The following is a 17,015-nucleotide window of genomic DNA, read 5'->3' as shown; positions in this document are numbered from 1 at the left end:
GTTTAAGAGAGGAAATGGAGGGGAAATGGAGAGAAAGAAATGTAGAGGATCCATTCTCGTAAATTACAATGGAACTGACAGAATGTCAGAAAGGAGTACAATATAAAGAGAATTAATAAATAAGTGTAGAAAGAAATTTGGACTTTTTGGAGGGAAATTGGGGAGATTTTGGAGGGAAAAATTAAGAAAAATGCAGGGATCTATTAAATGGGAAAATTGAGTAATTGTTTATACAAGATAGGCCATATGTTAAATTCTACCCAAGTTAATTATAAAGATTAGACAATTACATTCACAATCTCGGAGATAAACGTCAAAGTAACGTCATAGGATACCGCGACCGTTAGGTCGCGGACACCCAACTAGTTATAATAAATAAATGAGTGTTTCCGTGTGTTATTACTTTGATGAATTTCGCTTGGATTTTCCGATGACAAAGTCTTTGCTACTTGGAACAAAAAATCTATTAACAAAACCTCATCTTAAAAGGCATACATAATAGTCCTCCCATCACCATTTTTCTCCCAAAAATGAAATCCTTGTTATTACTTTTGACTTACTACACGATCATAAAGATTCGTATATTGTCATCGTACATCCAAACTAATGAGATACCCATTTATGCAATTTAGTTAACTTTTAGTCTGTTACTACTTACTACTAATAACTAATAAGCGATAAAATTATACATTTTTCGGTTAATTTGAGTAAGACGTCGATAATATAGTACGTCTGATATGCTCGAAAACTTACACTCCAATGTCCATACTCAACCAAAGTTGGCCGGTATGACTGAAAAAGACTCTCATCTCTTAAACAAGTGGTCAAACTGTTAGAGGTTCGATTACTGACTCCTACGAATGAAAAAGCCAAACTTAAAGGATCAGCCATTAAATTATCTTCAATATCCGAAGAAGATTGTCCAACTGTCGGTAGCCTTATCAACCAAACAAAAATGTCCATACTCAGTAGTCAGTAGACTAGACCCCCAATTAAAACAAACTGATAAACCCTAAACCCCTAAAATTTTGAACGGGAAATTGCAACGATCTTAATTCATAAAAATAAATCCCCAATCACAAAAAATTCAAAACTTATTCGCCCAATTTGGATTCCCATCAAATAAAAATCAAAACACTGTAACAATTTATTCGGGCATGGAGTTAAACCCATGTTCGATTCATTAGAATGCATTCGAAGCTTCAATTGTTCTTACAATGCGGAAAATCAATTCACTCTATTTCCAAAACTCGTAAATTTTTGATTTCAAACAATGCCCTTTTCAATTTTCTGGGTTCTAATGTAATTAAACAACCTAATTATACTTCAAGTTTGGGAATTTTGTCGAATTGTTGTCATTTTCTTTCGCAAAATCGTCATTTTTCTGGGTATCCCGTTGAGCAGTTCTCTGACGATGAATATGACTGTGATTTCGATTCGCACACGGTAATTTCTCTTCTCTTTGATGATCACTTAGTGGGTTTGTTAGTGTTTTGGCTTGTGAAATTTGATATTAGATAAAAATGATTTTTTGAGTTTTTGGTGCATTTGGATGCTTAATTTGATATTGGTATTGGTAATGTACTGTGTAGAGTGATGAATTCGGGTGTTTTTTTAGTGTGTGATCGTTTTAAGCTTAAGACGATATCTTTTCATACTAGTTATGCTATAGCTGAAAGGGCTTGCTTGGATTGAGGGTAAAAGGGGTAATGAATAGAAGAGTGATATGTACGGTACATTTTGCATGTTTGGTATAAGAGTAATTATTCACCTTCCGACCCTCATGAAGGATTCCTCCCCGGCAGTGATTAAAGGAGTAAAACATGTCTTCAATAATCATTACTTCTATATGCCAAACCTATTTTCAAGGAACTCATTACAAAGTAATTAACTTCCCCAGTAATTATCGCCCAATAAAAATTTACCCCATGATTATTCCATGGATTCCAGGCAAGCACTTAAGGTTAAGACGGTCTGAAGCAAGACTGGGTCGTTTATTTTGTGTTAGGAATTGGAATAATGTTGGGTTTGTATGTTACATTATCTTTGAATTGGATACACATTTGGTTCGAGTGACTACTATAGCAATAGGGCAAATTAGCTGGAGTTCTAGTGTTTGGTTTACTAGTGAAAGTAGTGGAGGTATCATCAAAGACAACGGCATGGGAAATATGGAGGATAAGAGAATATGACTGAATTAGCTTGCTGGAGGAATGTATTATTATGCTTGATACTGAGAGGAAATTTTAATCAGTGTTGTGGTGGTTTTGCGGTTATTTATTTGTTACTACAATGTATTAATCTGAATTTAAGAAGGTTAGAAGAAAAAAGGCAAGCATATTGCCGCATCTGTATTGAACTAAGTCACGGGAATGCTAAGTTTATCATATGGCTGTGAGGTGTAATGAGGCCTCTTATCGAGTGGTATGATCTATATGGCTTGTGGCGATAATGCCTTGTCTAAGAAAAGCTATTTGATCAGACCAAAATGAATTATGTTGCGTATAGTTTTGACATATATCCCATTTCATTGGTAGGCATCATCTTCAGTTGCCAACGTTGATGAGTGGAAATGGAAACTTAGCATGCTCCAACGAAATGAACAAGAGCAAGAGGTTGTGTCAAGGGATAAAAGAGATAGAAGGGATTTTGAGCAGATATCTAATCTCGCTAGAAGAATGGGGCTTTACTGGTATGAAGCAAATATTATCATCCTCCCATGTGTACACTTTTGTATGATGTCTTTTTTTAACAGTCCTTTTGTTATGTTTTCAGTGAGATATATGGGAAAGCGGTGGTTGCTAGCAAGGTTCCCCTTCCAAATTATCGTCCAGATCTTGATGATAAGCGGCCTCAGAGAGAGGTAATTACTGTTTTTAGCTGTCAAGTTTTTTCCGTAGAAATTATACTTCTTCCAAATTCCTTTTTATTCTACTTTTCTTGGTGTAGCAAGGCTGTCGGCTAACTGGCTGTCCTGGCCAATCTATTTGTTTTACTACTCCATGTCTCTCTTCATCCGATTTATATTGTCCACATTTAACTTTGGTGGTCAATCAATGTCGTCTTTGACCAATATATTATCACAATAAACAGAGCTGCGAATTTTGAAAAATCATAATAAGGAAATAGTTGTTTTAACAAATTAAGCGTGTTTGTCGTTGTATCTTTACATAATAGGCAGAAATCAGTGGTCAAAGTTGATCATCAATTTCAAACAGGACAATAAAGTTGAGATGGAGGTAGTATCTTTTTGCTGTGGCTTTGTTTAAATACCTAAGGAGATTAATGTGTCCTCTACTATACAGGTGGCTATTTCATTGAGTGTGCACAGGAGAGTGGAAGGTTTACTGCAGGAACATCTTGATAGAATTCATCAACTTTCTCACAGTCGAAGTGATGGTACTATCGAAGGCAGTGTCTCTAAAGCAGATAAGAATTTAAATTTGGTTGAGAATTCAGAATCTGTGTTGGATGATTCTGTCATGGAAAAGGTTCTTCAGAGAAGAAGCCTGAGATTGCGTAATATGCAGAGAACTTGGCAGGTATATCCTGTAGGTGACATCTATATAGAATGTAATAATTGTGCGTAGCTTTCAGGAGGATTATATATAGTTCTTGCATGTAGAGAATGTTAGCATAATCTACCACCACGTCCACCAGTAGTCTTTCTGTTCCAAGTAATCCTCGTGGAAACTTGGGATAAGTTAGTTATTAAAGAAGTTGAATATTAGGAGAAATTCAACTGTATCTAAAATAACATGTCTGATTGATTATTTGCCACATTTAATTATGTATGAAATTACAGTTCAGGTTCAACATTTTTTTTGTTCTTGTCTTGGATCTTTCTGGCTATTACGTGGTTCTCTCTGATTGATTTAGAAATACTATAAAGGCAGCACGATTATTTTGGCAAAGCTTCCAAGTAATATAGTTTTTCTTGATATTCTGAGCCGGTTTCAATGCTAAGTGTTTTCTTTATATTCTCGACGTCTAGGAATCACCTGAAGGTAGGAAAATGCTCGAATTCCGGAAATCACTGCCTTCATACAGTGAGAAAGAGAGGCTACTTCAAGCAATAGCAAAGAATCAGGTGTGTGCTGGAATAACTTCAAAATTGAAATGAACAGTTAACCACATACCGGCTTATTCTTAAAACCTGTATAGTTTCGGTTCTTTTTCAAGAGCTAGGCAAGGGCTTTTCTCTGGCACTGCAGTTTCTAAGAATCTATATCACATATAGTTAACTAGTTAAGGTACAAAGTTACTTACATACTGTTTTATATGTTATTGTTAGGTTATTGTGATTTCTGGTGAAACTGGGTGTGGTAAGACCACTCAACTACCTCAATATATATTAGAGTCGGAAATAGAATCTGGCCGTGGAGCATTCTGTAATATAATCTGCACACAACCACGGAGAATCTCTGCCATGGCCGTTGCAGAAAGAGTGTCAGCAGAAAGAGGTGAACCTCTTGGGGAATCGGTAAGTCCTATCAACTGATGTTGATCTTTCTACACTATGACGTTCAGCATCTTCTTACTAGCTTCCTCGATCATTTTACTTTGATATTTATAATATTCACATGGCAACCGATGGTTTGTGAGTTATCCTCTCAGTTAATTATCTTTAAGTCTTCTTTCAGAAATTCATTCAATGATCAGTTGTATCACTTGTGCTTACTTTTTTTAGGTTGGCTACAAAGTTCGATTAGAAGGAATGAAAGGGAAAAATACCCATCTGCTTTTTTGTACCAGTGGTATTCTGCTACGGCGACTGCTGAGTGACCGCAACTTAGACGGCGTCACCCATGTATTTGTTGATGAAATTCATGAGCGTGGCATGAACGAAGGTGTGGATTATTTGTCAATCTTGATCAATCCTCTATCTCAGCAGCTCGTGTTCTTTAATCTTTATCCTGATGTTTGTTGCTGGTACTGTTTCTACAGACTTTCTGTTGATTGTGTTGAAGGATCTTCTGCCACGTCGTCGAGATTTGAGATTGATTTTAATGAGTGCAACACTGAATGCGGAGTTGTTTTCCAGTTACTATGGTGGCTCTCCAATGATTCACATACCGGTAAGTAGAACAACTCATTCTGAAATGAACAAGGAAGTAGGAAGCATTTTATTTTAGTGTAACTTGTTTTCTTGTTTAAATAGTTTCAACCTAGTCTTTTTTTTACGAATATTTTGGCAGCCATATCTTGTTTTTCGTTTAATTACTTTCAGTTTAGTATTGATCTTCTAATGATTCCATTTTGACAGGGATTCACGTACCCTGTTAGGCCACATTTTCTAGAAGATGTGCTGGAAATTACTGGATACAAATTGACGTCATTCAACCAAATTGATGATTATGGCCAAGAAAAAGTCTGGAAGACACAAAAACAATTGGCGCCAAGGAAAAAGAAAAATCAGATTACTACGCTGGTTGAGGTCTGTGCTTTACCAGAAGTTCCATTTCCTTCCCGTATACTCTCTGTTCTGCCTCCTACCTTATCCTCTATGCTTATCCAAACAAAATATTTTTCCCTTCCGCCCCTTTCCAATTTTATATTCCATCTTCCTTTGCTTCCAGTTCCCTCCTATGTCGATAACTAAACGTGTTAAAGGGAAATTTTCTCTACGCAACATGACCCTGGTGCCTCAAGGCTCCCGCTTATGGCAAGGTAAGGGGAATCGGATGTCCACAACCTTCTAGATGACCCATAATCAAAATAGTATTGAGAATTTTATTGACCAGTTGTAGTTCCACAATGTAAGAAGCACAAATAAATTAGCGAGAAACTCTCCATGGTCTAAAGAATTTGCTCTTGCCTTCCTGTTTCCACTGTCTAGGTTATTTACTAGTACCTTATTTCTTGTGTCTGCATCTTAAAAGTGTAAATGGTTCTGATGGCGAAGCTTTTTTCGTGTTTCCGTATAATGTCGTAGCAGACAATGTTTGAGGTGAATATTTCAGTCCCGTATTGATGTTATTGTTTCTCCAGGATGCATTAAAAAACACAAGCTTTGAGAACTATAGCCCTCGTGCACGTGATTCTCTGTCATCTTGGTCCCCTGATTCCATTGGATTTAATCTCATCGAAGCTGTTCTATGTCATATATGTCGAAAGGAACGCGCAGGTGCTGTTCTGGTTTTCATGACTGGGTGGGAGGATATAAATTGTTTAAAGGAACAACTTAAAGCTCACCCGTTGCTGGGAGACCCTAACAGGGTTTTAGTACTTACCTGCCATGGTTCGATGGCCACATCTGAACAGGTATTTTCATGTGTATCATGGCTATTTTTTCGTTTCTTGCTTTAGTTGACTTTGAGCCAAAATTCATGCACCTCCGTGGATTATTTTCTTTTCTCTTGCTTTTTTCGGAAAAAACTCCCGCCCCCTGGGGGATAATGACGTCCGTGTCATTTACTGTTTTGCAGAGATTGATATTTGAGAGGCCACCGCTGAATGTTCGTAAAATAGTTTTAGCTACAAATATGGCAGAAGCTAGCATTACAATAAATGATGTAGTGTTTGTTGTTGATTGTGGAAAAGCCAAAGAGACGACATATGATGCGTTGAATAACACGCCCTGTTTGCTCCCTTCCTGGATCTCTAAGGCTTCTGCTCGACAAGTGAGTCCACAATATCTCCTCTCTTCATGATTGGACTTTCAAATATTTGGTCATTGCCATATCAGGAATCCCTCTGGCCAATGCTTCATATCAGTCTGATAATTTATCTCATTTAAGCTGATTTTGGCTGTTTGGGTAAGGATATCAATGCTGGGTGAATGTTTAATGAGAAATTTCATTCTTATGTCTATCTGTGGTTTCCAACTTTCCGTAAGTTCACTAATGGTGGGATGAGCTGAAGCATGGCGGGGGGAAGATTTGTAACTGACAAATTATTTTATGCTTTTGTTAAAAATCATATAGTTGTGCCCATTCAAACAAATAGCTACCTTTTACCTATGTTAATCCGACTCGGTTATTTTGTGAAAAGTTTCATTATTTTGGCTTTTAAGGAAATATCGAATTGTTGTCTCAGAATGATGGACATGGGACACGATGCCAATGTGAAGTATCAAAGTGAAGTAGCCTTTTCCTAATAGTTTAACATGTTTACTATCACTTTGATTGCAGAGGAGGGGTCGTGCTGGCCGTGTCCAGCCAGGAGAATGTTACCATTTATATCCCAGATGTGTTTATGAAGCTTTTGCTGACTACCAACTTCCCGAGCTACTGAGAACTCCTTTAAACTCCCTTTGCTTACAAATAAAAAGTTTGCAGATTGGAAGTATAGCAGAATTCTTGTCGTCAGCTCTTCAGCCTCCAGAAGCATTGGCGGTTGAGTAAATTTAACACTTGATACTTTCATCATTTTTTTTACTCCCAACTTTGGCTCATTAGGTGCTACAAACCACTTATATTGAAGTGCTTGTAGCTTGCATGTAAACCTGCCATTTACTCTTCAGTTTATTCCCCTGCCTTTTTAGGAGTATAATTTCACCGGCACACATTGAGTAGTACACAGCAATACCCAGTCCATAGAGAGACAACTGATATTCAACTGAATATTATTTATTTTTGTATTAGTAGCAGCGACTGTCTGAAAGTCATTCTTAGTTGCTTTCTGTGGGCCTCCTTGAACACTGTCTAATGTGCATATATCATTACTATGCTGAATCTTGTCCTTGATATTAGAGGTAGAAACCAAGGATACATGGATATGGTGTATCTTGTACAATCCCAATTATCAGTAATTGTGACAATATATTTTGCAGGTCCAAAATGCTATTGGCTTTCTAAAATTGATTGGTGCTCTCAACGAGGACGAACATTTGACAAATCTTGGTTAGTCTTGACTCCGAATCACGTCCGTAGGTTTTATAGGCTTAGATGAAAATGCTCTTACAGTTTCTACACGTGCCTTATCAGGCAAGTATTTGGCAATGCTGCCCGTGGACCCAAAACTTGGAAAAATGCTGATTATGGGAGCGATCTTCCGCTGTTTTGATCCAGTCCTTACAATAGTGGCAGGTCTTAGTGTTAAGGATCCTTTTCTTTTGCCTCAGGACAAAAAAGATGTAATTTCTTGCCTTCTTGCAGTCCCCCTTTTTTTGGTGCCTTCTTGTTTTTGTGTTCAACTTTTGTGCATTCCAAATTTTGAGTTCATCTAATTGCTTATGGTTAAGACTTAAGAGAGTGGGTTTCCCTTATGTACTGGGAGCTGTCTATTTGCAAAGCAACTGGCAAAGAAGTCAAGGGAGGGAAGGGAAGGGGAATGAGTTGATTATTACCTTGCCTATGATGTTAAAAAGAAGGCGAAGGGGAAGTGAATAGAAGGAAACAAGGTTTGCGATTGACTGGAAGGAAGTAAATAGGTAAGCAAGTGAAAGTATGGCAAACGGTTACAATTATTGGAGGGTCGACATTTTACATTCAGTACCTTTTGGTACCCAAGTGGCGAGTGCTCAGTTGCCTGTAGGTTTAGGTATGAGTGGTAAGAAACCAAATCTGACTCAAACATTTGAACCGCTTATCTTCTAACCGACATCACCACAATGTTTCAAAGGGGAATTGGACTCGTAAAGTGAAAATATGAAATGTCAATAATTTTGTATGCAATTGGAAACTGTATTTTGGATCAAGTATAGCATTTGGAACTTGGGTGTAAGTGTGTGACATTACCTTAATAAACTTATAGGATTCTTATCAGAAATCAGGACAACGAATTTTTCATCCATGCTTATCCCTCTCCTTGCCTTGATTTCCTTCTATTCAAACAAACTATAAGTGATGTTATACTATCCTTTATCTTTGGTTCAGTTAGCTGGCATAGCAAAGGCCAGGTTCTCTGCCAAGGATTACAGCGACCATATGGCTCTCGTTCGTGCATATGAAGGATGGAAAGATGCTGAACGTGAAGGATCAGCTTATGAATACTGCTGGAGAAATTTTCTTTCTTCCCAAACACTCCAGGCTATCCATTCCATTAGGAAGCAGTTCAGTTTCATATTAAAGGATGCGGGTATAATTGATGATGATGTGAGCACAAATAATACACTTAGTCATAACCAGTCATTGGTTCGTGCAGTTATATGTTCTGGCCTGTTTCCTGGGATAGCATCTGTTGTGGTGAGTATCTGTACTCTCAGTATCAGCAAATTTCTGGTACTACCATTCAGCTAGTTGACATGTACCCTCTTTGATGCATGCAGCACAGGGAGACATCGATGTCCTTCAAAACAAAGGACGATGGCCAAGTTTTAATCTATGCGGTATGTTGAGGAGCCAATTTCTGGTACTAATATTCAGTTATTTGACAAGTGCTCGCATCTGATTTGTGATATCATCCCTATTAAAAGTATTTAAAAATAATTATTTTGGGTCTATGTCTATCACTGTGGACCCTGAAAGAGAATTTTGGGTTTTAATAGAAGTTATAATCTGTTAAATATTGCAGTGGCTCTTATAAGATATTTGAAAAACTCGAAAAGATCATTGTACCTTTGGAGTTCTGATCATTAAATTACCATTGGTATTACTTTTGTAGTGTTAATATAATTTTTTTTTTCACTTTTTACTTAAATATATATTTTGATATTATCACTGTAAAAATATTCGGTTGAACTTGACATCGTTTGACCATTGAAATCAAATGGGACCAAACACAAATTGGATGGAGGAGTATTTTTCTGTCTACCTGATCTGAAATGACAATTGTTTATTTTGTTTCAGAACTCAGTGAATGCACGCTACCAGACAATTCCTTATCCTTGGCTAGTTTTTGGAGATAAAGTAAAAGTGAACACGGTTTTCATACGTGACTCTACTGGTGTATCAGATTCAATATTGATCCTCTTTGGTGGCGCTCTTAGCTCTGGTGGACAGGTAATTATTTCACTTGTCTCTGCTCCTTTACTTATTTGCTTTGTTTTTTCTTTTAGCGTGTCGTAAAAGTTATGGTGGATAGAATATGAATACACTCTTTGCTTTTGTAGCCTGGTCACTTGAAGATGCTCAACGGTTATGTTGAATTTTTCATGGATCCTAATATGGCCGAGTGCTACTGCAAGCTCAAGGAGGAACTTGATAAGCTCTTACAAACAAAGGTATATCACCGTTTACCCTATTTAGCTGCTTGAAAGTGTAATTACTTAAATATGCGCGCTTCTGGTTATTTAAAATAAAACTTTTCTAGCCTTTCCATTAACTCCAACCCTTGCTTCTGGTTTCATTCGCTACTATGTTGCATCTGTTTTTCCATAGCTAGTTTCTGGGACGGCTGTATTGGTGTTGGCCAATGGTCATTGCCACTAGCAGGAGCGAACCTAAAAATAAAATTTTGGGGTAGCGAATTTTTCTAATATTGTTTTATACGGAGTATTTATGTTAAGGTCCATATATAAGAATTTTAAGATAGCAAAAACCGATAATTTTAAAAAAATTCCGAAATTTTGGGGTAGCGAGTGCTACGCGTTGCTACTAGCTAGGTTCCCCTCTGGCCGTTGGTTTCACTTCTGTTTATTATGAAATATCTATTACAATCAGCCTATCGAGGTCTATGTGACGGAAAATGTAGGAAACATTGATATCGCTACGTTTCTCATCCCATGATTGATAGGTTCTCATTATTTACTAATAAATGACAATGGTATCACAATGCAGCTTGAAGATCCTACCATTGACATTCTGAAGGAAGGCAAGTACCTTATGTTCGCAGTCCAGGAGCTAATATCGGGAGATCAATGTGAAGGAAGATTTGTTTTTGGACGGGAAAGCAGGAAACCTAAGGAACTTTCAGACAACAACAACAGTAAATTCTCGAAAGACGGAACAAACCCGAAAAGCTTGTTGCAGACATTATTGATGAGGGCGGGCCATTCTCCTCCGAAATACAAGACAAAACACCTTAAAAGCAATGAATTTAGGGCATTAGTGGAATTCAAGGGGATGCAATTTGTAGGTAAGCCTCGGAAAAACAAGCAACTCGCAGAAAGAGATGCTGCCATTGAAGCTTTGGCCTGGTTGACTCACACTGACAACAAAACCCAAGATGAAGATGGCAGCCCCCCTTTAGATGTGACTGATAACATGCTGAAACTTCTTGGTAAACGTCGGAAATCAAAACGCCGTCCTGGTTAATACTTGCAAACCATCAGAAATCAAAATGTCAGCCCGGCTTACTATTTCTTGGAATGTGAGATTAGCCATGATCATTCCTCCTATATATGGAAATTGCAGTGGTGTAAATATTTGGTGGATCGGATCGAATGTAGCTCAAGCATCATCATATTGTTGGAGGGACTTCAAGAGTTGCATTTGGTGCAATTACGATTGTGATGAACAACAAAATAACTCGGGCATGCGACAATTCCGGGTCATTTTAGCTTAATAGGAACTCAAATATTGTACTCCGTACTGTATTTCTAAAGGTTATCATTCATGCTCCTTTCTGTTACAGAAAAAATGTATAATTTCATAATTATATCGAGTTGTATATGCAGTTTTGCCGCGATTTTTCTCTCTTTTTATTGTTGATATACTTCAAATATAACTTGCAAGACTTTGTACATCTAAAAACCCCTAATAAAATTAACTCTCGTTTCGTAAGTTGTTACACGCGATCGAAATGTACTCACCGCTATATTTTGAAACATTCTAAATTATTTTCAATTTTTTCAAAAAAATAAAATAAAACAAAATTACATCAAATTAGAAACATTCTAAATTATTTTCAAATTTTTCAAAAAAATAAATTAAAATTACATCAAATTAGCTTATAACAGACGGAGACATCGTGACAATAGGTTACACTTTCGAATATAAATCCCCCTTCCACGTAATTAGAACTAATCTTGCACTTCATTTGACAAAATAATAATAATAAATAAATAAAAGAAAAACAACACTCTCTCTCCTCAAAAATTTTCCCGCCATCCTCACTATTATCAAAATTAGCAATACTCTGTTTTTGTAATTATAATTGTAATCACTCGAAAATTTTTTGTTCGTTAATATTCGAGTTCTTGAGCTTGTAATTGATTCAATTATAGTGTATAATTTGATTTCTTTGTTGTTTTTTGCAGGAAATGGAAGGAGCGAAGATGCTGAAAGCTATGGTGGCGATAATAATGGCGGCAATGCTGTTTGAAAGTGTTTCGGCGCAAAATATTACCGTTGGAGGTTCAACTGGTTGGGATTTGAACACTATTCTCACTCAGTGGTCTTATTCCACTCCGATTTTCGTCAATGACTCTCTTCGTAAGCTTCGATTTCTCGCGCCTCGATTCTCGCTTTAAATTCATGTTTTTTGATGTTTCTTTTCTTGATATAATGATTACTATTGAGTTGAAATTCGATTATGATTAATGCTTCGAACTTCGTTTGATGCTTTTCTTGATTTCCATTCTCGCTTTAGGATTATGAGGTTCTTTTCTTGATAATTGATGATTGATTTGTTGATTTTTGCGATTTTGAGTTGAGCTTTGATTCTTCGAATATCAGTTAATTTATTGAAGAAATTATTTGTTTGTCGTTTTTTAAAAAAAATTAATTATTGTATCTGCTTATTTTCTTCAATTCCTGGATTACGTGAAATCGAGATTAATTCGTCGAGATTACGTGAGCGGATTGTTATGATTTTCTTGGAGGTTCATTAAAAGATATGTGAGGTTCATTAAATCATTTTTGAGTTGATATTTTTCTCGAACTTCATTTACTTTGATTTCGATTCTCGCTCCTAAGTTCGTGTTGTTTTCTTGATAATTGATGATTGAGTTGTAGATTCTTGCGATTTCAATTCATGCTTCAAACTTTCAGTTTCTTTCGTTAATTCATGATTTTTCTTTCATGAAGTAGTTACTGTACTGCATTTATTTCCTTCTGATTCCGAATCTTATGTGAAATTACGATTGAAGCGTCAATTACGTTAATGTTGCATTTTAGTTGATCATGATACATAATTCAAGTTAATTGATAACATTGTTATGATTTTCTTGGAGTTTCGTCAAATGATCTGTAGGAGTATGATTAGACAGGTCTAATTAAGAGTAACATTAGTCCAATCGAAGATCATATACCAAATTCTCGAAAAATTATGTGAAATTATGATTCAACTGTCGCGTAACTAGTAGCAAACTAAAATGACTGACTCTATCTGCTCAACATTTGTTTTTTCAGTGTTCATCTACACGTCAGCACACGTTCTGATAGAAGAAAGTGAATCTGACTTTAGCACCTGTGATCGAACCAGTCCTATTGTCGCCTACAACGGAGAAACTCTGAGGCTAAGGTACTTTATACGTGGCAGGCTTGACCACTGCAGCGTAGGCCTTAAGGTCCGTGTACAGCCTCAGCCTAACGCATCGAGTCCAAACTCTGAGGCTAAGGAGGTTCGTCCAAATTCATCAGATGGTGAGGAACTTACAATATTTTGGGAATTGGGGCAGTTGCTTCTTCTCATCTCCCTTTATGACGCAACATTTGAAGATGGTTTTGCGCCTCTTTACTGTTTCGTGGTGTATGCAGGCATTCGTTTGTTTTCCGGTATCTTCTCGGGTACCTATTATTAATCATGGTTTCAGGATGGATAGTGTCTCATGAATTCTTCCCTTTTGAGATCTGCCAGATGCGAGTTGCGACCTTCTGCTGTGATCAGTCTGCTAATAGAATAGCCGGTGAATGTCGACATTGACTACATAGTACAGTAGTTTCCATTAGTAGTAACTATAGTAAGAACTGTATGAAGGAGTGAATTCAGTCATCTTTGCACTGTAAATCTGTAAATGATATCGAAAATCACGGTTATACTGAAATTGCCTTGTTACTGGGAATACAAGTGAAAAATGAGCTAAGATAGCTACATTAGTAGTAACTATAGTTACTGGGAATACAAGTGAAAAATGACTGATTTTTCTCCTCCATAAAGTTGTCTCTTACAAGGCAAAACTCAGTATTTCATAAACCATGCAACACAAATAATGATGAGCTAAGATAGCTACATTTGTCAATCCGCTCGAAAATTTCAATGTTATTAGCTATTAGCTGACTGATCACAGGATTCACAGTAAAACTTCACAACTTACATCTTGCAGATCTCTAAGGAGACGAGATTATCCGGCTCGAAACCAGTATTTATAGACATCCATCAAGACACAGAAGAAGAAATAAATGCCTGCACGCAGCATGAACCAGTAAAGAGACGCAAAACCAGTCGCAAATGTAGCATCATAAAGGCAGATGAGAAGGATCAACTGCGCAAAATCCCGAGCTATTGCAGCTTTTTGACCCGCTGAAGAATTTGGAGGAAGGTCCTTAGCTGGCTCATCAGAGTTAGTGCGGTTATTATTAGGCTGATTAGCAGGGTAGTTTGGGCTTGATGCGTTAGGCTGAGACTGTGGACGGTCTAGAACTTGAACACGGACCTTGAGGCCTACGAAACAGTGGTCAAGCCTGCCACATATGAAGTACCTTGGTCCAGGTTGGGGTAGAGGGATCAGTGTTACTCCATCGGCATTGTTGTAGGCGCCAATGGGTCTGGTTCGTTCACAGATGCTAAAGTCAGATTCACTTACTTCAATCACATCGTGTGCTGGCGTGTAGACGAATACTGATAAACAAATAAAAGAAACAAATGTTAGCGCGAAATGACACTGTGATCGAGTTGAACAGTCTGTCTAATAGATCTTCCACAAAATCTCATTATAGACGGCACATATCCGTCTATAACTAAAGACGGGCCAAATACAATACCACATTCCTAATAGGACAAGCAACACGTGGGGTGGCGGGGGCTAAAAATGTCACCACTTTCAAGCTATTTGACCCGTCTTTAGCTAGACTAGCTGTAGATCTTCATTCAAAGTTCATGATTATTGAAAATTCATCTAAAACATTAACCTAATTCATACTCATGAGAAATTAATCAAGTTGAACAGTCATGGTCACTGATCATCGAAACTCGATGACATAGATGAACACAGCAAAAGCTCAAAAGTTATGCATCCAGTCATTGAATTTGTAGGTCAGAATTATATTTCATGAATCAATCAAAACACATAGTTCATGAGACAATTATTACGCTTCAGTACGATTTCTTACACGATAATATTTACGAGAATTCGCTAAATTGATATTTGATTATACTAATATTACTCTTAATTAGATCCGTAATTATACTCCTATACACATCATTTAACGAACCTCCATGAAAATCGTAACAATCGTCTCGATTAATAACTTGAAAAATGCATCATGAATTCATGAGCAACTAAAATGCAGCATAATCAACGCTTTAATCTTATTTTCAAAGTAAATGATGAAATGAAGAGAATCAGCATTAATCACAATTTCTTCAGGAAAGAAAAATCACGAATTAACGAAAGTAACTGAACTTTGAAGCGTGAATCAAAATCGCGAAAATCAACAACTCATTATCATGAAAACAACTCGATCTTAGAGCGAAATCGAGAAATAAAAATCGACAACTCAAAAATCGTAACAATCTGCTCAATTAACTTGAATAAATTGATCATAATTAATCGAACATAATCGACGCTTTAATCTCTATTCCATGTAAGTGACGAAATGAAGAGATATACAACAAATAATTTCTTCACGAAAGAACATTGCGGATTAACGAAAGTTACTGAAATTCGAATTTCGAAGTATGAATCGAAATCGCAAAAATCAACAACTCAATCATCAATTATCAAGAAAAGAAGCCTGAAACAACATAATCGGAGCAATAATCAAAATCAACAAAAGCAAACGAACATCAAACAACATGAAATTAAAGCGAGAATCGAGCGCAAGAGAGCGAAGCTTACGGAGAGAGTCATTGACGAAAATCGGAGTAGAATAAGACCACTGAGTAAGATTAGTGTTCAAATCCCAGCCAGTCGAACCTCCAACGGTAATATTTCGCGCCGAAACACTTTCAAACAGCATTGCCGCCATTGTTATCGCCACTATTGCTTTCAACATCTTCGTTCCTTCCATTTCCTGCAAAAAAAAAAACAACCGCAACGAAACTTATACACTATAATTAAATCAATTACAAGCTCATAAAATGAAATTATTCGCAAACGAACGATTTTCGATTAATTACGATTATTCGATTATCGTATTAAGAACAGAGTGTTGCAATTTGCAACATAATTTCAAGTAATTAAGCGATAAATTACGTTAATTATAAAAATTAGAGAGAATTTTACTCGCTGTTGCTGTAAATTTGTTGTTGTTCTAACGAAATTTGATAACGGTGAAGAGAGAGAGAGTGGAAAATATTGAGGAGAGAGTGTCGTAAAGTATGAGTGTGGGTTTATATTCAAGTGGTATAACTGTATGACGTCATCACACTTCACATGGGAGGGAATCTGTTATAACTTCTCACAACTTCAGAATTTTGTCAAGCCCCATCATGATTATTTTTTTTAGGGATATTTTAGGTGGTATTCCTTAATTTTTCGACTTTCTACACAATATTTCTATACTTTTTAAACATACATGGTACCCCTAATTATTGTCATTATTATTAAGTGTATCCCTAAACTTTATTTTCCGTCAATTAAACTCAGTTTTAGGCGTTAAATGATTACTTGGACGCGTAATTAAGCTTGCCATTTATCATCCCATGACATAAGAACTCTATTAGGCTTAATATTCATCTTTGGACGTGATAATTTGGCAAGAAATCAATAAATTTCCCGTCAAAAATTTTTTAGCCCTTATATATCAATAAATATTAGGATCGAGATGGATATTAAGCCTAATAGAGTCCTTATGGCATGGGATAATAAATGACAAGTTTGGTTACGCGTCCAAGTCATTACCTAACGTTTAAAACTGAGTTTAATTGATGAAAAATAAAGTTTAGGGGTACACTTACTGATAATGACAACAATTAGGGGTACCATATACAATATGTTTTAAAAAGTGTACGGGTATCATGTAGAAAGTCAAAAAATTGAGAGGTACCATGTAAAATATCCCTTTTTTTTTTATTAATGAAAAATAGTG

The 17,015-nt window shown here is 36.6% G+C and overlaps 2 protein-coding genes across 2 annotated transcripts; one reads left to right on the top strand and one right to left on the bottom strand.

Moving 5' to 3' along the window:
* The first annotated feature begins 957 nt into the window (after nt 1-957).
* Nucleotides 958-11,520, top strand: LOC141646736 (DExH-box ATP-dependent RNA helicase DExH3). Its single transcript, XM_074454668.1, has 19 exons — nt 958-1,446; nt 2,538-2,692; nt 2,776-2,863; nt 3,306-3,542; nt 3,995-4,090; nt 4,295-4,483; nt 4,691-4,850; nt 4,948-5,078; nt 5,267-5,437; nt 5,992-6,264; nt 6,429-6,623; nt 7,134-7,337; nt 7,775-7,844; nt 7,929-8,077; nt 8,820-9,128; nt 9,212-9,271; nt 9,732-9,884; nt 9,995-10,105; nt 10,662-11,520. The coding sequence occupies exons 1-19, from the start codon at nt 1,189-1,191 to the stop codon at nt 11,136-11,138; spliced, it is 3,486 nt and encodes a 1,161-aa protein (XP_074310769.1). The 5' UTR covers nt 958-1,188; the 3' UTR covers nt 11,139-11,520.
* Nucleotides 11,521-13,773: 2,253 nt separating this feature from the next.
* LOC141645810 (uclacyanin 1-like) lies at nt 13,774-16,275 on the bottom strand. The gene is made up of 3 exons (XM_074454000.1): nt 16,211-16,275; nt 15,824-15,998; nt 13,774-14,604 (listed from the first exon to the last, which is right to left on the bottom strand). Exons 2-3 carry the CDS (start codon nt 15,993-15,995, stop codon nt 14,108-14,110), a joined length of 669 nt encoding a protein of 222 aa, XP_074310101.1. The 5' UTR covers nt 15,996-15,998; nt 16,211-16,275; the 3' UTR covers nt 13,774-14,107.
* Nucleotides 16,276-17,015: the final 740 nt, after the last annotated feature.

Source organism: Silene latifolia, chromosome 3, assembly GCF_048544455.1.
Source record: "Silene latifolia isolate original U9 population chromosome 3, ASM4854445v1, whole genome shotgun sequence".
Classification (NCBI taxonomy): Eukaryota; Viridiplantae; Streptophyta; class Magnoliopsida; order Caryophyllales; family Caryophyllaceae; genus Silene; species Silene latifolia.
This window is presented reverse-complemented; position numbering and strand designations above follow the sequence as displayed.